General features: G+C 42.4%; 1 protein-coding gene across 1 annotated transcript in view; it reads right to left on the reverse strand.

Moving 5' to 3' along the window:
* PPP2CA (protein phosphatase 2 catalytic subunit alpha) overlaps positions 1-24,675 on the reverse strand; it is a 31,973-nt gene extending 7,298 nt beyond the window's left edge. Inside the window, exons 1-2 of the mRNA XM_010359948.2 lie at positions 23,263-24,675; positions 2,554-2,763 (exon numbers count right to left, since the gene is read on the reverse strand). Coding sequence (XP_010358250.1) covers positions 2,554-2,763; positions 23,263-23,364 — 312 coding nt within the window. The 5' untranslated portion in view covers positions 23,365-24,675. The remainder of the gene's footprint in view (positions 1-2,553; positions 2,764-23,262) is intronic.
* Between the last annotated feature and the right edge of the window lie 424 nt (positions 24,676-25,099).

Consider the following 25,099-nt stretch of genomic DNA (forward strand, 5'->3'; position numbering starts at 1 on the left):
ACAGAAATTTACTTCCTCACAGTTTCAGAGGCAGAAGTCCAAGATCAAGATGTCAGCAGAGCTGGTTTCTTCTGAAGGCCTCTCTCCTTGATTTATGGATGCTCATCTTCTCCCCATTTGTGTCCTAATCTCTAATAAGGATACCACTTACACTGGATTAGGGTCCAACCATGTGACCCCACCACTTTACCTTAATTACCTGTCCAAATACAGTCACATTCTGAGGTGCTGTGGGTTAGGACTTAGACAAATGAATTTTGGGGGCTACAATTCAGCCCATTACACCTCCATGAGTAAGTTCCCCCCCCCCCCCCCCATAGGGTCTCACTCTGTCATCCAGGTTCAACCGCACTGGTGTAGCTCACCACAGCCTCAAATTCCTAGGCTCAAGCAATCTTCCCACCTCAGCCTCCAGAGTGGCTAGGACTACAGCACATGGCACCATGTCTGGCTAAAATTGTTTTCTGAAGAGATGAGGTCTCACTAGGTTGCCCAGGCTGCTTGCATAAACTCTTAAAGGTAGCACACTCATTCCTCTTTGATCACTGGATTAATCCTGGGTTTTTATTTTTAGCACAGGTTAGCTCTTTTCATAGCATTTGGACTCACCGCAGAAACCTTCCACCATCTAGTCCAACTCCTTCACTTTACAGCTGCAGAAAATAACCACCTCCAAAAATATTTTGTAGCATTTTACACAATTCAGATATTAATCATGAAAATTCAGCTCATGCTAAAACCACATCTCACTGCTTCTCTAATATTAGGAAAGTGTGTGACAGTCATTTTATCATTTTGAATATTATTCAATAAAAATGTGTCTGTTGCCTAGGAAAATTTCTTTTAAAAATCTCCCCAAGATTTTTAGGTAAAGGTAGAGTCAAACAATTTATTTAAAGGGAAAGGCGGAAGCCTGCCACCCTAACAGCTATTTACCATGCTTTGCTTCATGTTCAGATCATCATCGGTACATTTTGCAAAGCTACAACTGGCATGTAATGCATGTAATTTTGGAACTTGCTTTTTCAGTTATCATTTCTATTGTTCTAGAGTTTTGTTTTTTAAAGACACAGGGGTCTTGCTCTGTCACACGGCTGGAGTGCAGTGGTACACCATGGCTCACTGTAGCCTTGACCTCCCAGGTTCGAGTGATCCTCCCACCTCAGCTTCCTGAGTAGCTGAGACTACAAGCGTACACCACTGTACCTGGTTTTTTTGTTTTTTTTTTTTAACTTTTTGTAGAGATGGGGTCTATGTTGACCAGGCTGTTCTTGAACTCCTGGACTCAAGTGATTCTCTCCACCTTCCCCGATTCTCTCCACCTTCCCCAGCCTCCCAAAGTGTTGAGATAACAGGTGTGAACCACTGCACCCAGCCTATTCTAGATTATTACCGTCATGGTTAATGGCTGGAAACTATTCAACTGAGATAAACCATAACATACATAGTCACTGTTAAATATTTACAGCAAATGTTTTCTTGAATTTCTTCCTCAGAAAAATCTTTTTTACTTGAACAAGATTCTTCCTCAGTTTTTTTTTTTTTTTTTTTGAGACAGGGTCTCACCATCACCCAAGCTACAGTGTAGGGTGGCAAGATCAAGTCTCATTGCAGCCACGACCTCCTGGGTTCAAGCAACTCTCCCCATCTCAGCCTCCTGAGTAGCTGGGACTACAGGCCTGTGCCACCACACTTGGTTAATTATAATTACTATTTTTTTGTAGACAAGGTCTCACTATGTTACCCAGGCTGATCTCAAACTCTTGGACTCAAGCAATACGCCCACCTTGTCCTGTCCTCCCAAAGTGCTGGGATTACAGCCACAAGTCACCGTGACCAGGGATTACAGCCACGAGTCACCGTGACCAGCTGATGTAAACATTTTGACATTTGGTATGTTTATACATTTATAATACTTCAAAAGTATCTAAAAACACAAACCTAATTATATTATCTCTCCATACCCCAATTTACTGAACTAAAATATCTGACCAGCCCTCTAACATTTTTCTTTTCTTTTTTTTTTTTTGAGACACAGTCTTGCTCTGTTGTCCAGGCTGGCGTGCAGTGGCGCAATCTCAGCTCACTGCAACCTCTGCCTCCTAGGTTCAAGCAATTCTCCTGCCTCAGCCTCCAGAGTAGCTGGGATTACAGGCACCCGCCACCACCCCCGGCTAGTTTTCTGTACTTTTAGTAGAGATGGGGGCTTCACTATGTTCTCCAGGCTGGTCTCGAACTCCTGACCTCAGGTGATCCGCCTGTCTCAGCGTCCCAAAGTGCTGGGATTACAGGCGTAAGCCATCACACCCAGCCTATTTTTTCAAACAATTTGACTGACGCATTTATTCTTTTCCTTTTGTTTTGATTCTGTACCATCCCCTTACTCAGAATGCAGACGCCTATGATTTATAAGTCTGAAACCTGAACATATGCATTCCCAAATGTGGAATTTTGTTTTATTTAACATTCAGATAGAGAAAATAATTGGGAAAAAAATATTCAAGACGACTGTCTTACCCATTTCAACAAGCCCCAACATAAAACTGAAATTACCTTAAGAGCTACAAGCAGTGTAACTGTTTCAACTGAATAATATCCTCTGTCAACATAATCTCCCATAAACAAGTAATTTGTATCTGGTGATTTGCCACCAATTCTAAACAGTTCCATGAGATCATGAAATTGCCCATGCACATCTCCACAGACAGTGACTGGACATCGAACCTCTTGCACGTTGGATTCTTTTGTCAGGATTTCTTTAGCCTACAGATGGGAGACAAAAATAAGGCAATACATTTGGCATTAAACAATATTAACAAAGATTTGTTTACTTACACTTAATGTAACTTAAGGGGCAGACTCAGTCTAAGATAAAATTGCAGGCATTTATGATCCCATTAAAATAAGCGAGATACGATTATAATCCATTAGCTATCTCACCCTGTTACCTAGAAAAAAATGTGCATTCCTATCATCAATACCAGGAGTTTTTTTAAAAACCTATCAAATTGCCATCTAATTAAATACTAATTGTTAGCAGCCACGTAAAATCAATGAAAATGCAACAAGACATTCAGGTACCTACTTCCTTACCTTTAGAGTTCTAACTACAATACAGCATTCAAAGATTCCTTTTTTTTGAGACAGGGTCTCATTTTGTCACCCAGGCTGGAGTGCAGTGGTATGATCACAGCTCACTATAGCCTGGATCTTCTTGGCTCAGGGAATCTTCCCACCTCAGTAGCGGGGACCACAGGGACACGCCACCATGGCTAGCTAATTTTCACAAACCTCTCTATAGAGATGGGGTCTCACCACGTTGCACAGGTGTTCTCGAACTCCTGGGGGGTTCAAGTGATCCTCCAGCCTCATCCTCCCAAGGCTTGGGATTACATGCATAAGCTACCTCACCTCAGCCCTGTTTGACTTTTTAAAAACATGTTTTTGGCCAGGCACCGTGGCCCATGCCTGTGAGAAAATCATTTGCTCAGCCATCTGAGTGACTACTATGTACCAAGCCCCGTGCTAGCAACTGGACATATAGTGGTGAACAAGATGGCTCATTCCCACTACAGTAGAGGGAAGAAGGACCACAAACAAGTAACCAAGCCAAAAGTACACTGTATTAAGTGTCACAAAGGAAAGGGAAAGGGTAACTGGGAGAGACCACTTTACATAAGATACCAAAACAAATTACCAGAGAATTATTGCTAACGAGCCATGACAACCACAGATGACAAGGACTGGGTTCAAGGCATTGGTAATGTAATCTTAGCTGCACATCAAAAATCCCATTGCCCAACCAGACCCAGTGGCTCACACCTGTAATCCCAACACTTTAGGAGGCCGAGGTGGGCGGATCACTTGAGGTCAGGAGTTTGAGGCCAGCCTGGCCATCATGGTGAAACCCCGTCTCCACTAAAAATACAAAAAAAATTAGCCAGGCATGGAGCTGCATGACTGTAGTACCAGCTACCTGGGAGGCTGAGGCAGGAGAACTGCTTAAACCTGGGAGGTGGAGGTTGTAGTGAGCCAAGATCTCATCACTGCACTCCAGCCTAGGTGACAGATCAAGACTCTGTCTGAAAACAAAAACAAAAACACCAACTCCCATCCCTTCCCCTAATTAATCAAGTAAGAATTGTGGAGAGTGGAATCAAACCATCAATAATTTTTAAACACCCCAACCCTTCCTTTCCCCAGTGTGCAACCAAGTTTAAGAACCACTATTTTCAAGTCTTCAAACATTTTTGAGAGCCTATTTCAGGATGCCTACCAACTAGTGACATCCCTAAAGTGACCTAACATTTTACTGAGTTTAGAAGAAATTTCCACTGTCCTTTTTTCAATTTACACTGTGGCTCATGCTTGTAATCCCAGCACTTTGGGAGGCTAAGGAGGGTGGACGGCTTGAGCCCAGGAGTTCAAGACCAGGCTGCAGTACAGTAGCGTGATCTCAGCTCACTATAACCTCTACCTTCCAGGTTCAAACGATCCTCCTGCCTCAGTCTCCACGAATAACTGGGACCACAGGTATGCACCATTATGCCTATTTTGTATTTTTTGTAGAGGTGAGGTTTCACCATGTTGTCCAGGCTGGCCTCGAACTCCTGAGCTTAAATGATTTGCCCGCCTCTGCCTCCCAAAGTGCTGGATTATAGGCATTAGCCACTACAACGGCCTGAGATATCTATTAAGAAATATGTACAACCCATTATTATCAAATCCTACTTCATTTTGAAATTTTTCTCTCCAGGGTAATTCCAGCTTCCCATTAATTATCACGAAAAAACACAAATTCACTAGGCATATTCCATTACCAAGTCTGTCTGGCATTAATACCATATCTAGTGTTTTTTCAGCACCTATCATATATTAATGAAAATAACTGAATGAAATAAGTCCTACACTGAGAAGAAACTTGCCAAAGTTATTCAGAAGTTTTAAAAGGGCATGACATAAGAAAACAGATGGTTATATACCATGTACATCTTGCCATGATGTAATTTTCACATTTAAATCTATCAGAAGTTAAATGTTAATATACATCTGTGAACATCTGTTTACCTGCAAGGCTCTCCTCTGTATGAATAATAAAAAATTGACTTTCAGGACTGCCTTACTACAAGTGACTCAAAATTTCTATTCAAATCATGAAGGAAAATTAAGTCTAAATGCTATTTGTTGCTGTTATTTCAATTTAGGCAAATCACAACGATAAACACATCTATTTTTTAAACTATACAAATTAGTAATACATTCTTGTAAAAAAATTTGGCACAGATAAAATGAAATGTTCCCTTTGAGCACCCTGCACAATCCCAACCCCTTTGGGCACAGTTACCAATAAAATCCTGATGTACAGATGCTCCTCAATTTGTAACACAGCTGCATCCAGATAATCCTATTGTAAATACAATCAAGTCAAAAGTGTGTTTTCAGCTTACAATGCTTTCAATTTATGATACACTTATCTGGATGTAGGGATGTAGTCCCATCATAAACTGAGGGGTATACTGAATGTCTATCACTTTCACACCATCATTAAGTCGAAAAATCGGGGACTGTGTATCCTTTTAAAACTATTTACAAAGTTTACACACACACACTGTATGTCTACAGAAACAATAGTTTTCCTTTGCATTTTTAAACTAGAAACAATATTGTTCAGCAGCCTGCTTTTCTAACAATACATAATAATATATAACATTTATTGAGACAGCTGGTCAATTTCTCATAGGGGAGGCAGAGCATCCCCTGACCAATTACAATGGCAGAGTGGTGTGAAACTACAGCAATATATATCCTAGTATCTTCTCCTTTGTACACATATGCAGGCACGTTTCCTGAGAGAAGATACTATGAAGTGAACTTAACTAGTGTATCTAGTAGTTTGATTTTTAAATGCTGACATTATCAAATTGTCCTTTAAAATAAAAAGAACAGCTAACTCTTAAGTGAAATTTCTAACTTGTGAATCTAGAAAAGCTAACCAAAGCTCTTTCTTCCCTTCCTACCAAACTTCACAGATCAGAACAAGTATAATTAAACACTGGCGTTAACAGTGGTATACAGTAGAAGCAATCACCCCTCAGACCAGAGAAAGAAAAATAAAAATTAAATTAAATTACATTAAAAAATCACCCAATCAACTATTAAGTAGATCTTAACAAAAATGCAACCTTGGAAAAGAACCAGTTTTAAGCATGATTTTGGTTGGTTTTTTTTTTTTTTTCTTTTCTTTTCTTTTCTTTTTTGGTCTCAACTTACCAGCTCTCAGTTACTACTACAATAAAACAGACTACACCAGAACACTAGAACAATAAAAGCTACAGATATTCATATATAAGATCATTTTGGGCTGGGTGCGGTGGCTCATGCCTGTAATCCCAAATCCCAACACTTTGCGAGGCTGAGGCGAGTGGATCACCTGAGGTCAGGAGTTCCAGACCAGCCTGGCCAACATGGTAAAACCCCGTCTCTACTAAAAACACAAAACAGCTGGGTGTTGTGGTGCATGGCTGTAATCTCAGCTACTTGGGAAGCTGAGGCACAAGAATCGTTTGAACCTGGGAGGCGGAGGTTGCAGTAAGCCAAGATGGCTTCACTGCACTATAGCCAGAGTGACAGAGCAAGACTCCATCGCAAAAAAAAAAAAAAAAATTATTTTGGCAAGTGCAGCGGCTCATGCCTGTAATCCCAACACTTTGGAAGGCAAAAGCGGGAGGATGGTCAGCAGTTCAGAGGCCAGCCTGGGCAACAACATATTGAGACCCCTCTACAGAAAATAAAAAAATTAGCCACTGAAGTTTTAGGTACCCAGAAGGCTGAGCTGGGAGAATCACCTGAGCCCAGAAGTTCAAGGATGCAGTGAGCCGTGATCATACCACTACACTCCAGCCTGGTAGACAGCCATTTCAAAAAAAAAAAATTAAAAATAAAATAAAGTTAAGCTGTGCCATCACAAGGACTTAGGCCTTGTAAATCCTGAAAGCACCTAGTAAGAGTGGCTTTATGGATCACCTCCAGAGCCTCCAGACCTTTAGTAACCATCATTTTCAAAGGTGTTTACACAATCTCAACTGTCTAATTTAATACTCAAAGTAAATGGTAGAACCAGACTTTTAAGTAACCTAATTTTGACATTTGAGGTTTTTTATTTTTAATAACCACCTTTTTACTCTGGCATTTTGACTTCTATAAAGTCTCACGTCACCTGAATTAAGAACTGAAGGACAAGCAAAAGCAAATCACACATACCAAACCTTTTGCTTCCCCTAAAACATTTTTCCAGGACCTCAAATTTCTTAGCTAACATGATCAACATCTGGGAAAAAAATTAAGATAAAGTTTTTAAAAGAATGTAATTAGGGCTGAGCGCAGTGGCTCACACCTATAATCCCAGCACTTTGGGAGGCCAAGGCAGGTGGATCACTTGAGGTCAGGAGCTCGAGACCAGCCTGACCAACATAGTGAAACCCCGGCTCTACTAAAAAGCCAGGAATGGTGGCACACACTTGTAATCCTAGCTACTTAGGAGGCTGAGGCAGGGGCATCACTTGAACCCAGTGACCCAAGATCATGCCATTGCACTACAGCCTGGGTGACAGAGCGAGACTCCATCTCAAAAAAAAAAAAAAAAAAAAAAAAAAAAAGAATATAATTAGTACCATACTGGTTTTCATTTATCAGAATTCTTCTGAAATTCAGTCAAAGGGTACAGACTGAAATGAATGAATTTCAAGCAAACAAAAATTTGGTATAAACTTCCAAGAACAAGGTTAAAACTGAAATGAGGCTATTCTCTTAATAACACCTTATCAAAGTAACTGTGGGAAGTTAAACATCTCACACTGTCCTAGAATCCAAAAAATTTGCAGATTCACTTGAAGGAAAGCAATCTTTAAGGATACTTTTTAAAACCTTTTTTTTTTTTTTTTTTTTTTTTTGAGACAAGGTCTTGCTCTGCTGTCCAGGCTGCAGTGTGGCACCATCATGGCTCACTGCAGCCTTGATCTCCCACCCAAGCTCAAGTAATCCTCCCACCTCAGTCTCCGGAGTAGCTGGGACTGCAGGCATGCGCTACTGAGGACACTATCTTATTACTAGTATCCTCTCGGCATTCTGGTTTGGATTCAGAAATTCCACAACCTTATTTCCAACCCACTATTAATCAGCTATAAGATAAATGACCCACAGACTCAACATTCTTGAATACAGGCCATCATAACCACTGCAGTAACATGAAATTACAAACAAAGCAGGCTTAAACTAGACCTCACAAATCATCCATGCTGTTTTTCATGGAAGACAACGATTTTTTTTTGTTTTTGTTTTTGAGACAGAGTTTTGCTCTTGTTGCCTGGGCTGGAGTGCAATGACACGATCTTGGTTCACTGCAACCTCCGCCTCTTAGGTTCTCCTGCTTCAGCTTCCTGAGTAGCTGGGATTACAGGTGCATGCCACAACGCCCAGCTAATTTTTTTTTTTTTTTTTTTTTTTAGTAGAGACAGGATTTCACCATCTTGCCCAGGCTGGTCTTGAACTCCAGACCTGAGGTGACCCACCCACCCTGGCCTCCCAAAGGCTGGGATTACAGCCACTGCGCCCAGCAGAAGACAATTTTTAAAAGTACATGAACCAACAGGAGATTCACTAACCACTTATCATTTTTGGCTGAGCACAGTGGCTCACGTCTGTAATCCTAGCACTTTGGGAGGCCAAGGTGGATGAATCACTTGAGGTCGGGAGTTTCGAAACCAGCCTGGCCAACATGGTGAAACCCCATCTGTACTAAAAATACAAAAAAATTAGCCAGGCGTGGTGGCGAGCACCTGTAATCCCAGCTACTCGGGAGGCTGAGGTCGAAGAATCATCACTTGAACCTGGGAGGTGAGGTTGCAGTAAGCAGAGACCACGCCACTGCACTCAAGCCTGGGTGACAGAGCGAGACTCCGAGACTCCGTCTCAAAAATAGTAACAGTAATTTCCTTAAGAGCACACAATAACCACAGGCATGCCTCATTTTACTGTGCTTCACTTTACTGCACTTTGCATATGTTGCATTTTTTAATAAATCAAAGCTTTGTGGCAACCCTGTGTGGAGCAAGTCTATCAGCACCATTTTCCCACCATCATGTGCTCACTTCTTGTCTCTTTGTCACATCTTGGTACTTCTAAAATTATTTCAAACCTTTTCATTACTACTGTATGTTATGGAGATATGTGATCAGTGATCTTTTTTTTTTTTTTTTTTTTTTTTTTTTTTTTTTTTGAGACGGAGTCTCGCTCTGTCCCTCAGGCTAGAGTGCAGTGGCGCGATCTTGGCTCACTGCAAGCTCCGCCTCCCGGGATCATGCCATTCTCCCGCCTCAGCCTCCTGAGTAGCTGGGACTACAGGCACCCGCCACGGCGCCCAGCTTTTTTTTTTTTTTTTTTTTTTTTTTTTGTATTTGTAGTAGAGAGGAGGTTTCACCGTGGTCTCGATCTCCTGACCTTGTGATCCGCCTGCCTCGGCCTCCCAAAGTGCTGGGATTACAGGCGTGAGCCACCGCGCCCGCCTGATCAGTGATCTTTGATGTTACTATTAATTGTTTTGGGGCACTACAAACCGTGCCCATAAGACAATGAAATTAATAAATGTCGTATATATTCTTACTGCTGCTGACCAGCCATTCTGTCTCTTCCTCTCCTTGGGGCTCCCTATCCCCTGAGATACAATATTGAAATTAGGCCAATGAATAACCCTACAATGGCCTCCAAATGTTCAAGTGAAACGAAGACTTGCATATCTCTCACTTTAAATAAAAAGTTAGAAATTATTAAACTTAGGAGAGGGCACATGGAAACTTGAGACAGGCCTAAAGGTAGGCTTCTTAAACCAAACTGCCAAGGTATAAATGCAAAGGAAAAGTTCTTTAAGGAAATTAGAAATGCTACTTCAGTGAACACACAAATAGTAAGCCAAACAGTCTCAGTGCTGATACAGACAAAGTTTTAGTGGTTTGGATAGATCAAATCAGCCACAACATTCGCTTAAAAACCAAAGCCTGGCCGGGAGCGGTGGCTCATGCCTGTAATCCCAGCACTTTGGGAGGCCAAGGCGGGTGGATCATGAGGTCAGGAGATTGAGACCATCCTGGCTAACACAGTGAAACCCCGTCTCTACTAAAAATGCAAAAAATTAGCTAGGCATGGCGGCGGGCGCCTGTAGTCCCAGCTACTCGGGAGGCTGAGGCAGGAGAATGGCGGGAACCTGGGAGACAGAGCTTGCAGTGAGCCGAGATCGCGCCACTGCACTCCAGCCTGGGCGACTGAGTGAGACTCCGCCTCAAAAAAAAGCCAAAGCCTAATTCAGAGGTAGGTCCTAATTCTTCAATTCTATGAAAGCTAATAGAAGTGAAGAAGCTACAGAAGTTAAGCTTGAAGCTAGCAGACTGGCTCAAGAGATTTAAGAACCCATTTCCATTAACATAAAAGTGCAAGATGAGGCATCAAATACTGATACAGAAACTACAACAAGTTTCCCAGACGATCTACCTAAGTGATGAAGGTGGCTGCACTAAACAACAGGGTTTCAATGTAGACAAAATAGTCCTCTAGTGGAAGAAGAGGCCACCTAGGATTTTACTAGCTAGAGAAGTGAATGCCTGCCCTCAAACCTTCAACGGACAGGCTGATTCTTGTTAAAGACTAATGTAGCTGGTGACTTTCAGCTGAAGCCAATGCTCATTCACCATTCTGAAAACCATTTTTAAGCACTTAAGAATTATGCTAGATCTACTATGCCTGTGCTCCAAAAATGGCACAACAAAGCCTGGATGACAGCACATCTGCTTACAGCATGGTATACTGAATATTTTAAGTGCATTGTTGAGACGTGTTGCTCAGAAAAAAAAAAAAAAAAAAAAAGATTCCTTTCAAAATATTACTGCTCAGCCTAGGCAACATACCAAAACCCCATCTCCACAAAAAAATTAAAATATTAGCTGGGCATAGTGGTACACATTTGTAGTGCCAGCTACCTGGAAGGCTGTGGTAGGAGGATTGTTTGAACTCAGGAGTTCAAGATCAGCCTGGGCAACGTGGCAAGACCCTGTCTCTACAAAAAATAAAAATTAGCTAGGGATGGTGGTGCACTCTGTGGTCCCAGCTGTTAGAAAGGCTGAGGCAGAAAAATCGCTTGGGCCCAGGAGTTCAAGGTTCCCATGAGCTATGATGATGTTATCTTAAAATAAGTAAATAAAAGCACAAAATGATTACAACCATGTCACAATTCTTTGCATTAAAAAAAGGCTGAATGAAAAGCCCAGACACAGTGGCTTATGCTTTTGGGAGCCAAGGCAGGCGGATGACTTGAGGTCAAGAGTTTGGGACCAGCCTGGCCAACACGGTAAAACCCCATCTCTACTAAAAATACAAAAATCAGCCAGGTAAGATGGCACAGGCCTGTAATCTCAGCTACCTGGGAGGCTGTGGCATGAGAATTGCTAGAACCCAGGAGGCAGAGGTTGCAGTGAGCTGAGATCATGCCACTGCACTCCAGCCTAGGCAACACAGTAAGACTCTCTCTCAAAACAAACAAAAAAATGCTAAAAAAAAAAAAAAAAATTAAAATGTTAAGATTTCAATGAAAGCTTTAAGATATACAACTATCTTATTCTTACCAACCAGAACTCTATTTCTATTACCTTTCAGTTTTTACCCACAGAGACCTCTTATTTATAACTGATCAGCATCTCATTTTGTGTCCTAATGTTTCATACTAACTCAAGTTTCTACATTATAGTGATTTTTTTAAAACTACATAATGCCCTTCTAAATAGACCTATACATGTACAGTATTATTGCTCATTTGAATTATTTCCTTTCAAAAAGCTTTAATTGTGGGATTATGGGGCAAAATAGCATTAACTTTTTTTTTTGTTTCATATGTACTATAAAACTCAATTATGCCAATTTGTTATACAGTAAATAAATGAAAGAATATACTCATTCTCAGTTATTTCGGATATAAAAGGTGATCTCACTAATTTAATTGGCATTTTTCATTTCTGAGTACAAACTTTTTATCCCATGTTTATTTACCATCAGTTATTTCTCCTCTTATATAAGTTGTCAGTGCGTATTTTTGAATATCTAATCATTAAGAGCTAGACGATGTTCTTAAGTATGTGTATAAACTATTTCAAACTGTTATTTTAAGTAACTTTTTGGCATTTTCTCTTATTTTTTAAATATATAGCCAGAAATTTTCTATGCCCATTTTTGCTTTGTAATTTTTCTCCTACAAGTGTTAAGAAAAGTTATCACATCTCCCCATTTTCTAAGGGTTTTTCATTTTAAAATCTATACTTAAATCCTAAGATTACACGGCAACTACTCAAGCTTCTTTTTATATCAGCATCTTAAACCTGCATCGTTAACATTATGACATTAACTTTAAATTATTCTGGGCATGGTAGCCCTGGCCTACGGTCCCAGCTACTCAGGAGCCTGAGGCAGGAGAATCAACTTGAACCCAGAAGATGGAGGCTGCAGTGAGCCAAGATCATGCTGCTGCACTCCAGCCTGGGTGACAGAGCAAAACTCCATCTCAAAAAATAAAAATTAAAATTAAAAAGTAAAAATTTTTTTGTAGAGACAGGGTCTCACACTATGTTGCCTAGGCCGGTCTGGAACTCCCGGGCTCAAGATATCCTCCTATCTTGGCCTCCCAAGGTGGTGGGATATAGGTGTAAGTCACTAGGCCTAGCTTCTAATTCTTTAAAAGCTGGTCACCAATGTTTAATGTGTACAGTAACTCCTAAACAGACTCTCACTCCCTTCACCATTGAAAACAGGTAACATTTCTTGAACAAATGCTATCTCAGAGAAAAGATGAGACTGAGATAATAACCCTTATTCTTCAAGTCTTAGGACTTGGGTACTCCAACGAAATCATATTATGCCATTCAACAGCAAGGCCAATCTGAGAGCAGCAAGTGGCTCTGATGGACAACAGAGTACTCTTGCCACTATATTCCAGGGAAAACACTCAAGCACTGTTTTTAAGATAATTTCATCAGATGTCCAGCAAAATGTTTTCTTAGTCTCAAAAACAGTTAATCACATAGCAGTACCAATTCTAGCACTCAAGTATACCAAGAAATAACTTGCTTCAAAATACTAGTTCCAATATTTGGGGTTAATATTCACTTTTGTTGTTAGTTACATGAAAGGAATCATGATATAACTAATATCCTAAAGGTATAATATATTAAAAGTGGTTTCGGCTGGGCACAGTGGCTCATGCCTATAATCCCAACACTTTGGGAGGCCAAGGTGGGTGGATCGCTTGAGGTCAGGCGTTGGAGACCAGCCTGGGCAACATGACGAAACCCCCCGCCCCCCACTAAAAATACAAAAATTAGCTGGGCATGGTAGTGCATGCCTATAATGCCAACTACTCAGGAGGCTGAAGCCGGAGAATCACTTGAACCCAGGAGGCGGAGGTTGCAGTGGGCTGAGATTGTGCCACTGCACTGCAGCCTGGGCGACAGTGTGAGACTGTCTCAAAACAAAAAAAAAAAAAAAAAAAAAAGGTGGTTTCCTTCAAAAGAAGGTAGTCAAACACAGAAGAATCCCAAGATCTATACTGAGGAAAAAGTGTTCAGATTCATCACAGATCAATGATCTATACTTAACTAAAGAAACCTATTTTTTGTTTTTTAGAAACAGTAGTCTCACTACATTGCCCAAGCTGGTCTCAAACTCCTAGTCTCCAGTGAGCTTCCAGCCTCCGCCTCCCAAAGCACCGGGATTACAGGTATGAGCCACCATGCCTAGACAGAAATCAAGTTTTGGTATCATCAATTCTGCCTTTGATGGAAAATGTCAATGCTGGCCTAACGTGTCTTCTCTGTAGGATCAAACTCAAAATCAGACACAAATAACCTCTTTACAATCTTAGTACTACTAATAGTACTATTTGACAAAGGAATCTCCATTTTTGAAAGTGATTTTACTACTAAAAGTCTGATTACTGGCCGGGCAAGATGGCTCACACTTGTAATCCCAGCACTTTGGGAGGCCGAGGTGGCGGATCACCTGAGGTCGGGAGTTCGAGACCAGCCTGACCAACACGGAGAAACCCCGTCTCTACTAATAATACAAAAATTAGCCGGGCGTGACGGTGCATGCCTGTAATCCAGTTACCCGGGAGGCTGGGGCAGGAGAATCGCTTGATCTGGGAGGTGGAGGTTGTGGTGAGCCAAGATTGTGCCATTGCACTCCAGCCTGGGCAACAAGAGCAAAACTCCTTCTCAAAAAAAGAAAAAAAAAAAAGTCTGATTATTAATTCTAATGTTCATTGTAACTCTAGCTCAAGTAAATTTAACATTTCATATCCTTACCATATAGCTGGACAGTTCCACCAATATAAAGACATAGAAGAAAAACTGGAAAAAATGCAATTAATTTTTGAATTTTATTTTTCAGTTTAAGAACTGAAATCATTTGAAAAATCTTAAGAAGTAAAATTACTAACTTCACAGGCAAAAAAAATTCTTTCAATATTCCAAGAGAATTTCATTTTGTCTCATACTGTTTTTACATCAAGATGAACGGTTGATTTGGTATGTCATTTTGATAACGATGCAAAAAATTCCAAGGTTTGTGGTAAGTTAGTATATAGGGCTAGCAGTTTGAGGGGTGGGGTGATACATGATGTAGAACACATTACTAGCCCTGGAAGCAAATGAGTCTTGAGTTATTTTCCTTCAACTATCAAAACATTCTTCATACTAATCATGTGTTGCTTAACCACAGGGATACATCAAATGATTTAGTTGTTGTGTGAACATCAGAGTGTTCTCACACAAATCTAGACAGTATAGACTACTACGAACCTAGGCTACTGGATAGCCTATTGCTCCTAGACTACAAACTTGTATAGCATTTACTGTACTGAATGCTGTAGGCAACTGTTAACATAATGTGAAGTATTTGTATAACTAAACATAAACAACATAAAGTGTTACACTATGACATTACAAGGTCACTAGGTGATAGGAATTTTTCAGCTCCATTATAATTTTATAGGACTACCATCATATGCAGTCCACCACTGACCAATATGTCATGACTACTTGTCTTTCATTAATTACACTGAACAGATACCGCTAATATTTGATGAAACATTTCAATCTTCTTTGATTAAAATCAGTATGGTTATACTTTAAAAGTTTAACCCTCCAGGTAATACTCTAGTAACTAGGATTTTCTGTTTGGCTCTAAGGCTTGGGACCTAAATAAAAGAACAATGTTGGCAATGAGGGATAATTCTAAAATTGTAATAAAAGAAAAATATAGGCCGGGCGTGGTGGCTCACACTTGTAATCCCAGCACTTTGGGAGGCCGAGGCGGGCGGATCACGAGGTCAGGAGGTCGAGACCATCCTGGCTAACACAGTGAAACCCCGTCTCTACTAAAAATACAAAAAATTAGCCGGGCGAGGTGGCGGGCGCCTACAGTCCCAGCTACTTGGGAGGCTGAGGCAGGAGAATGGCCTGAACCCGGGAGGCGGAGCTTGCAGTGAGCCGAGATCCCGCCACTGCACTCCAGCCTGGGCGATAGAGCGACACTCCCTCTCAAAAAAAAAAAAAAAAAAAAAGAAAAATATAAAATTTGTGAGTTTTCCCGTCTGTTTCTGCAATATAATCACCTTTGCCTCTGACCAAAAGGAAAGATCCTTAAAGCTCTATGTCTCATATGCACAACAGACTAAACTCAATCTTTACCAACTAACCTACATATGTGAATGAATTAAACATTCCCAATCATTCTTGCATAGAAAAAAAAAAGTTTTAATCTACTTATACAACTGAGAAATGTTGCTATATATGTAGTTTCTTGGCTCACTGCAACCTCCGTCTCCTGGGTTCAAGCGATTCTCCTGCCTCAGCCTCCCGAGCAGCTGGGACTACAGGCGCCCACCACCAGGACTGGCTAAATTTTTTCTATTTTCAGTCGAGACGGGGTTTCACCGTGTTAGCCAGGATGGGCTCCATCTCCTGACCTCGTGATCCACCTGCTGCAGCCTCCCGAAGTGCTGGGATTACAGGCATGAGCCACTGTGCCCCACCAGCGTAGATGGTCTTTAAGGTTGATTTCATTACTACAATTCTACCCCATCCTAAATCAATCCTTAAGCCTATTTTATTAAGGAAAGCCAGCCAAAAGAAATAGATAGTGGGCATTATTGCTCATTTACAGATGATGAGTGGCAGAAAAATAAGTTACTTGACCACTGCCGGCACAAGCATTCTAAAACATTCCCTATCTAGAATTAACTACAAAGTCAATCTTCTGACTAATCCAAAACTGTGCTATTAATTAGAGCAAAACCAAACTAAGAAATCCTTATACACAAGAATAAGGTAGTGCTTTTTAGACAAAGCTCAATAGAGACAATAATGCATCAATGAGGGTTTATTAAATATTGGTTCCAAAAACAAATGTACACTGTCACACGATAGCATCACTGACACTCCATAACTCCTGTGAACTACATTTGGCATGCCTTTGGCCAGGTAAACACATGCTACTGCTTGTCTCCCATTCTACTCCTGGTCCCAATCTAGCACAAAGGTTTGCAACCTTCTTCCAGCCCCAACACCAGCAGGGTAAAAATCCCCATCTGTAGTAGTAACTACATGACTAAACTAAGGCAGAAGTGGCAACACAGGGTGCAAGAGGGACTGGCCAACTGGTCATGTTTAGTTTAAAAACTGCCCAGATTCAGATATACACATATCTGCACCACTGCCTTGTTCATCCATTTTAAACCACAATCCACAACAGACCAATAAATAAACAGGCAATAATACTGCACTGTGAAGAAATTAAGCAGTTAGCTGGGCACAGTGACTCATGCCTGTAATTCCAGCACTCTGGGAGGCTGAGGCGGGCGTATTACTTGAGGTCAGCAGTTCAAGACCAGCCTGGCCAACATGATGAAACCCCATCTCTACTAAAAATACAAAAATTAGCTAGGCATGGTGGCACATGCCTCTAATTCCAGCTACTCAGGAAGCTGAGGCAGGAGAACTGCTTGAAACTGGGAGACAGAGGTTGCAGTGAGCCGAGATCATGCAACTGTACTCCGGCCTGGGCAACAGAGCGAGGCTGTCTCAAAAAAAGAAAAAGAAAAAAGAAAAAAAAAATTAAGTAGTTAATCTCAGGTTGTTCTTTACCATTCTTTCAAACCCCATCTCCTCCCAATCATTTACTGACAACTAGACACCTCTCTCTTCAGCCTGGTCTATCACTTCTGCCCCAGAAGCCAAAAGAAAACCTATTTAAAACAAAAACAGGCCAGGTGTCAGCAGCTCATGCCTGTAATCCCAGCACTTTGGGAGGCTGAGGTGGGTGGATCACTTGAGGTAAGGAATTCAAGACCAGCAAGGCCAACATGGTAAAACCAGACTCTCTACTAAAAATACAAAAATTAGCTGGGCGTGGTGGCATACACCTATAATCCCAACTATTTGGGAGGCTGAGGCAGGAGAACTGCTTGAACTTGGGAGGCAGAGGTTGCAGTGAGCCGAGATCACACCACTGCACTCCAGCCTGGGTGACCGTGAGACTATCTCAAACACACACACACACACACACACACACACACAAAAACCACACAAACACAAAAACAAAAATCTGCCTCCTTCATAGTTCTCATCCAATTCAGATCTGCTTGTGTATGAGTAGAGGTTGACAGCTTTTTCAGGCAAGGATGATAATGATATAAGATAAATGGGTCAAAGTAGAAAGAGAAATAGTGTCTCCCTGTTACATATAACTTTGCCTCTCTCCTCAGGAGCCTGATAAGACCCCACCAAACCCAGTCTCTTAGTTTTCCTACCCCTTCCAAACTAAGCAAAGGATATCTCACAAGTAACTCTGACAAACCTGACTTACCATGAGATAGGGAACATATTTGCTGCCATAAAACAGGGCCACACCAGACTGGTAATACAAATGTTATCCCACATACTCCTGAAGGGTCCTTCATTCTTTCTACAGTACACGAGCTTCAACTTAGCCTTACTGCCAATTTTGTGAAAACATACAATTCTGGCCCCAATGGAGAATGTAGGGAGGGTTGGGGAACCTGTTTCTGAATAGTGGGAATGTTCACCTTTTCTGTTTCCTCATGAAGTCAACTCCAAACTAGCTGCATTACAGCTTCCTGCCTAGGAGACCATGAAACAAACACACATATGCATGACATTTGACTGTGGAAGCTAAGAGAATGAAAAGAGGCTTTTGCATGTGTGTGTGGGGGGGGTCTCCCTCTGTCGCCCAGGCTGGAGTGCAGTGGCGCAATCTTGGCTCACTACAACCTTTGACTCCCGGGTTCAAGCAATTCTCCTGCCTCAGCCTTCCGAGTAGCTGGGACTACAGTTGTGTGCCACCACGCCCGGCTAATTTTTTGTATTTTTAAGTAGAGATGGGGTTTCACCATGTTAGCCAGGATTGGTCACTGTCTGATCTCGTGATCCACCTGCCTCGGCCTCCCAAAGTGCTAGGATTACAGGCGTGTGAGCCACCTCGCCCTGCTGAAAAGAGGCATTTTTCAGCTGCAATGAACAATATAAAGAGTCAGTTATACTTTATTAGAATACTTTAGAGCTCAGTCTCTGGATCATGATTTATACTGTGAATACAAGGGAAATTATCTAGGGTTTTCATCTCACCAATCTTATTTGAGGAGCAAATGTTGTCAGCCACATCCAAAACTGAATAATAATTACTCTTTCCAGGACAAAGTGGGACAACAGTACGTAACATGAACAGGAAGCTTTCAAGCAATGAAAATAAAAATAATGTTTTGAATAATCTTTTGGCCAGGACTGCTGGCTCAATCCTGTAATCCCAGCCCTTTGGGAGGCTGAGGCAGGTGGATCACTTAGTCAGGAGTTCGACACTAGCCTGGCCAACGTGGTGAACTCTCATCTCTACTAAAAATACAAAACAGCTGGGCACAGTGGCGGGTGCCTGTAATTCCAGCTACTAGGGAGGCTGAGGCAAGAGAACTGCTTGAACCTGGGAGGTGGAGGTTGCAGTGAGCCAAGATTGCACCACTGTACTCCAGACTGGGCGACAGAGTAAGATCTTGTCTCATAAAAAAAAAAAAAAAAAAAAAAAAAAGTTTCATTTTACGAAAGTGTTGACTTCCCAATTTAGCTTGGCCGCACACCTACATCTTTCACTATTAACACTACCTCTGAAAAGAGAAGGGGATCTGTGAAGCAATACGAGAACATCAGGCTTAGAATCCACAAGCCTTGGCAATCTCACTTTTAGCCCCTTTAGTTGAGTCACTTTACCTTTCTGAGTCTTTGGTTTGTATCTGTAACTGAGAACAATAACTATCTTATAAAAGTATGATAAAAATAATGTTCTGTAACAAGATTCCCCCATCTGTTTGTCCTCAATATTCAAATCACTTCTAGGTAAACGAGCCAAACAGCCTTTAAAATGAAATGTACACACATACACCAATATATTACCCACTTCATACAAGAATGTCATCTTGGTCAAATATATATATATATATATATATATATATTTGAGACGGATTCTGGCTCTGTCGCCCAGGCTGGAGTGCAGTGGCCGGATCTCAGCTCACTGCAAGCTCCACCTCCCGGGTTTACGCCATTCTCCTGCCTCAGCCTTCCAGGTAGCTGGGACTACAAGCGCCCGCCACCTCGCCCGGCTAGTTTTTTGTATTTTTTTAGTAGAGATGGGGTTTCACCATGTTAGCCAGGATGGTCTCAATCTCCTGACCTCGTGATCCGCCCGTCTCGGCCTCCCAAAGTGCTGGGATTACAGGCTTGAGCCACTGCGCCCGGCCTTGGTCAAATATTTTTCAGCTCATCTAACTAGAAGCAAGCAGTTTGTTATTTCCATACTCACGTAACAAATGTTAAAACTAACATTTTAATGACTAATGACTGCACTTTATTTATAGTGCCTGCAGAGCAATGGAAAACAGCATACCTAGGTAAAAAACTTCTTTGGAAAAAAAAAAAAAAAGTCTGGCTATCAAACAACGTTCTCCACACGTTTGTTAAGCACAAAGCCAAGAATCACACCCAAACTAAACCAAGGCTGAAGTCACATGATAAAAGTTTACTGTAGTCAATGCAAAAACAAGTTGATACTATTTAGTCCTTTCAATCTGTAGATTGAAACATACCAGGCCAGTCATACGGATGTAATGCTGACTATAGAACTGAGCCTGAGACAAAACTGCACACCAAATTATTAAACTATCAACAAATTATGATCCTCAATATGACAAAATATAAGATACATTAACAACCTTGGCTTTTATATAAACCTTAATCACATCTTAAAATTCTTTTTAGCTAGTCAGTAATATAAAAACCATGTTCACCCTTGTCTATAAATGCATACTTAGATTTTCCCAGTTTTGAATACGTAACAGTGTTAATTGTCGATGGGATAACAAAATAATGGCCTCAGGATTTTTTAATAACAATGACCTCTTATGGTATACATCTTTACTATTTAAATATTTTCCCTTCAAATCAGGCATCTTTAGGTGGGTAGAAGGAAGGCTTTTACATTATCATTCCTTCTTATGATTGAAAAAATTATCAACTATTATCAAACAAGTATCTTTTTTCTCAAAAAAATACTATTATTATATACTAACGAAAAAAATTAGCCCTCAAATTTTCAAAATTACTCTTTAGAAGGCAATCACACCAAAGAGCACATACGTAGCTTTCACCCAGAGATGCCATTGGCACACAAACATTAACAGTGAAAGACAGCTTTTGTTTTATTAGAAAGACTTGTACAAAAAATATCAGTTCATGGATTCCACATACTCAAAAAAACTGTCTTCAAATTAATTTAGTTTGGAAGTTTAATATCATCCTCAAAGTTGAAATACCAGTTATAAACAGTATGAAGGTTGTGTAATGATATCCACCAAAACGGATCCATTCCATGGAAACTTTTATATAAAACACCTACTCTCAAATATTATTTCCATCTTTTTTGGCACTCAGAACTAAAATTTGCGTAAGCAGAGCAAGCAATGGAGATTTACCTCACTACATCTTAGTTTTACAAAGATGTGGAAAGCAGTATCAGATGCATTAGCTTCACTCACCCCACTTTAGCATCCAGTATATATCTTCCACAACAGTTTCCAGCACAAACCCTCTACTTCCATGCTCCATCTCCCACACCTTTTCATACTATGCTTTTCTTTCCAACTAGATTTATAACTCCTTGACAATAAGCATACTTACTCTTCATTGCTTTTCATTTCTCTCAAAAGAGTATGCAATCTTGGATATTCAATAGGTGTTCAATATTAAACACACTAATTTAAAACGGAATTGACTGTATAATCTCAGAACACATTTTAATTTATAGACAGGAAAACAAGGACCAAGTTAAGTGGCTGTCCCAAAGTCTGTCCCAATTACTCAAGTGGGAGCGGAAGGACTCATGTCCAAATCTAACTCGCAGTCCAGTCTTCCAGTTACGTCATTACCTCCCTCCTTTCCATGTTTTCTTCAAAAGACTAGTCAACTGGCCAACTATTGACTTAAAAGTCATATAATGCACTGAATTCCAAAAATCGGTAAGATCATCATATATAGTACCTAGAAATTAAGACCTGGCAATATACATTCATTTTGAAAGGCCAATTTTAAACCTTCAAAATAAACACCAACCTCATCTGATGCGAGAGGGTAAAGAAACAGGAGATTCAATACATCGCTACCATTAAAAGCCATCTCCAACAAATGATGTACCACCTCATCCACTAGTAGTAGTTTTGTTCAGGCTTGGGAGAAATAAATCTAAATTTGACTTACTTAAATTCCAATTGTTCACAACATGGTTTCTAAAAAAGCCTGTCTTGAAAACATATACATCAAACTCATGAACCTAATTTTCACATCAAACCACAAACAGATCAGGGTAATAGTTTTCCATTGATTCTTTTCATGAATACAAAATGCTAATATGATACTCCACCATTCCGTACTAAAGCGACATGCTGCAAAGTTAATTTTGAAAAGAGAAGTTAAAATGTTCACAGCAGAGATCAGCATTTTGTGTACTTTAGAAAACTGAGTTACAAGAATTTAAAAATACAACACACAGCTAATAGCTAAATTAGCTAGCTGTTTCCCCAATCCCCAGGGGAAAACAAAACGGAATTAGCTAATATAAAATTTAGGGTTAAGTGGACTACAACATTCTATTTTCAGTGTGAGACATTATTTAAACACTAAGCACAATGTCTGGAATACAATCTCAGTCGACAGTTATTACTACTACTACCTGCAGTCACAAAATACTATGAAGTAACTTTTGCAACAAAGATACAAAATTTACCGCTCTTCCATTTTATGTTGTTCATTTTAAAAATAAATGGCAAAATGCCAAGTGTGTTAAGCTTAGAGAAGGCTTTGAGTCAGCATATAAATCATAGATTCAACTGACACTTGATTTCCAATCCAAAAACTCCTTATGGAGTATGACTCACCAAATTCCCGATTTCTTCCAACTATGAAAAATAAGTTAAACTCCTCCCTTATACCTACCACCATGACCTTCGTAGAAATGTGGTTAAGAGAATAATTTTTAAATTCTTAAAGACACCCCTTACCTTGGTTTCTGGAGAAGATCGCTTCGTGAGTTTAATACAAGCCACCAAAGGGTACTAAAGCTGTGTGACCTTTAGGTATGTTCTGGGATATGGTCTAACAAGACTGCCTTTGGGGGATCCTCTGTGCAGCTTTGGAGCTAACTAGGCCTGGGTACAAGCGGAAAGACTCTTACTCAGCCCACCATAGAGGCCCAGGCTCCATTCCCAAGCAGCAGAATCCAAGCCAGCGCACCCTCAAAACCGTCCCCGACGCTGACCCACAGGGTCTCCGCTCCCCCTGCCACCTCGTCTGGCGCCAAGGCCGGGAGACTCAAAAACCCAGGAGTCGGGTGAACGGCGCCATTTTAGGCGGCGGTGGCAGCGACAACCAATCCCTGCGCGGGAGGCAGGGGGCGCCGGGTCGCTCGGAAGCCGCCGCCAGCCGGGATGGGCGCCGGTCTCGGAGGCTCGGGGGACCCGGGCCGGCGGCCTCCGCCATGTTGCACCCTCGTCACGGCCGCCTTTTCCTTGGCGGGCTTGGCCCCGCGGCAGCTGTCCGCAGCCGTACTACAGCTCACCTTCTCGCAGAGGCTCTTGACCTGGGACTCGGACAACTGCTTGCACTCGTTCAGCTGCTCGATCCACTGGTCCAGCTCCTTGGTGAACACCTTCTCGTCCATGATGCCACCCGCCCCAGCCGGCTGCCGCTCCGCGCTGCTCCCGCGCCGCCGCCCGCACACGGGCCACACGCACACCCCGCCACCGGTTCCTCCTGTACTTCTGGCGGCTTTTGAGGCTGGCGCTGGCCCGCTGGCTCTCACCGCAGTACTCGGCCGTCGGCCGCTGCGCCTCCTCCTCCGCTCGCTGAGGCTCCAGAGCTCGGCTCTCTGTAATGGCGGCCGCCGGGCGTGGTGACGTCACGCCCGGCGTCAGGAGACGGAGGGGAGCGGAGGGGAAAAGGGCCGGGGAGCAAGCTGCGCAACTGCAGAGCCCACCCCGGGCGGCCGCACGACCGGAGTTAGGGCGCAAACTGGCAGTCAAAGCGCAGGCGCGACGTAGCCGGTTGGTAACTGAGGCGCCTTGACTTTTTGGGCGTGGCTCCCGGAGGGCGGGGTGGTGGGGGAAGGGAAGGATGGAGCTGGAGCATGCGCAATGCGCACAGCGACGAACTGGACTAATCCCTTAGCACTAAGCCCCGAGAGGAGAGGACTTGGACCGCGCGCAGGCGCAGATCGGATGGAAACCGGGGCTACTGGCGGCCTGGAACTGGTTCCCATGGGAAGGCCGCTCTGGTGATGAACTCAGTTCCTCACCTGGGGCCTGGCATCCCGATCACGGAAACGAGAATTGCGACCCCATTGCTCATCCGGGGTGCAGCGGCGCTGTAAACGTGTGGGTTTCCCTCATCTTTGGGGGCAAGAACGGGCAGCGAGTGGCCGCTTGGATTAACCACCTCCACCTCTGGGCGCGGCTGGCACCTTGTAATTAGGTCACTCGTAGGTGGAGGAGCGTGTACCTACCGGGGGTGTGCCGTGCAGTGCACCTGACTTCCCCGGCACATACCTGTCCCCGGACTTAGGTGTCTCGTCCGGCGCGGTGGCGGGGGCGAGGTTTGGGCTTTTCTTTGCGCCTGGGACCGCGGCTCGCTTCCACGCGCCCAGCTCCTGGCCCGTGGTTGCTTTCCTCCAAGTTTGATTCCCCCCTGGGAATGAGAAACCCTCAACCGCTGCGCTCCCTGGCCTACTTTCAAGAGCGGAAGCCCAGAGAAGATGGATGCACCTGTCCTCACCGCGTCTCGGTGGCGTTAGAAGCAACTGTGATCCGTGCTTAAAAGAGAGCTCGTATACCCTAGGATTGGACCTCTGTCTGGTTATGAATCGCTTTGGAGTTTGCGAAACGTTTTCACATTCCACTGTCCCTGCTTTTACATAAATACCTGGTTCCATAGAACGCCAGCTATGTGCCAGAACCAGAGGGGTCATCCAGACGGACCAGGGACCCTGCCCTGGAGCTTGTATTCTCCCAACAGTACTGGCTGAAGATGGTTTGGGATAGGCAGAAGAAAAATCATAATGCCCCCAGGATTTGAGAGAGATAGAAACTTTCCAAAGAACATTTAACCGTAAAGGGCAAGGCAAGAGCTGAACCTGATCGCCTGTCTTCCAGGCGCCCCACCCTCAGTATCAGGCAACCCTTCCACACCCAAGTGCTCAGCGATGCTTGGGAGGAGAGTGCTCAATCTGCGGCTCTGAAGGCGGGAGGTCCCATCAGCCAATAGCAGGACTGAAAATCCTTCTTTATCCAAGACAACCTGTTTGGCGAGGCCGACTGGCTTGGCCTCCCTAGGCTGGAAATTGCAATTCTGCTTTCCCTTCACACCTCCTATTAGTGTGCACAAAAGAAAGTACCTCAGAT

This window comes from Rhinopithecus roxellana, chromosome 3 (assembly GCF_007565055.1).
Source record: "Rhinopithecus roxellana isolate Shanxi Qingling chromosome 3, ASM756505v1, whole genome shotgun sequence".
NCBI lineage: Eukaryota > Metazoa > Chordata > Mammalia > Primates > Cercopithecidae > Rhinopithecus > Rhinopithecus roxellana.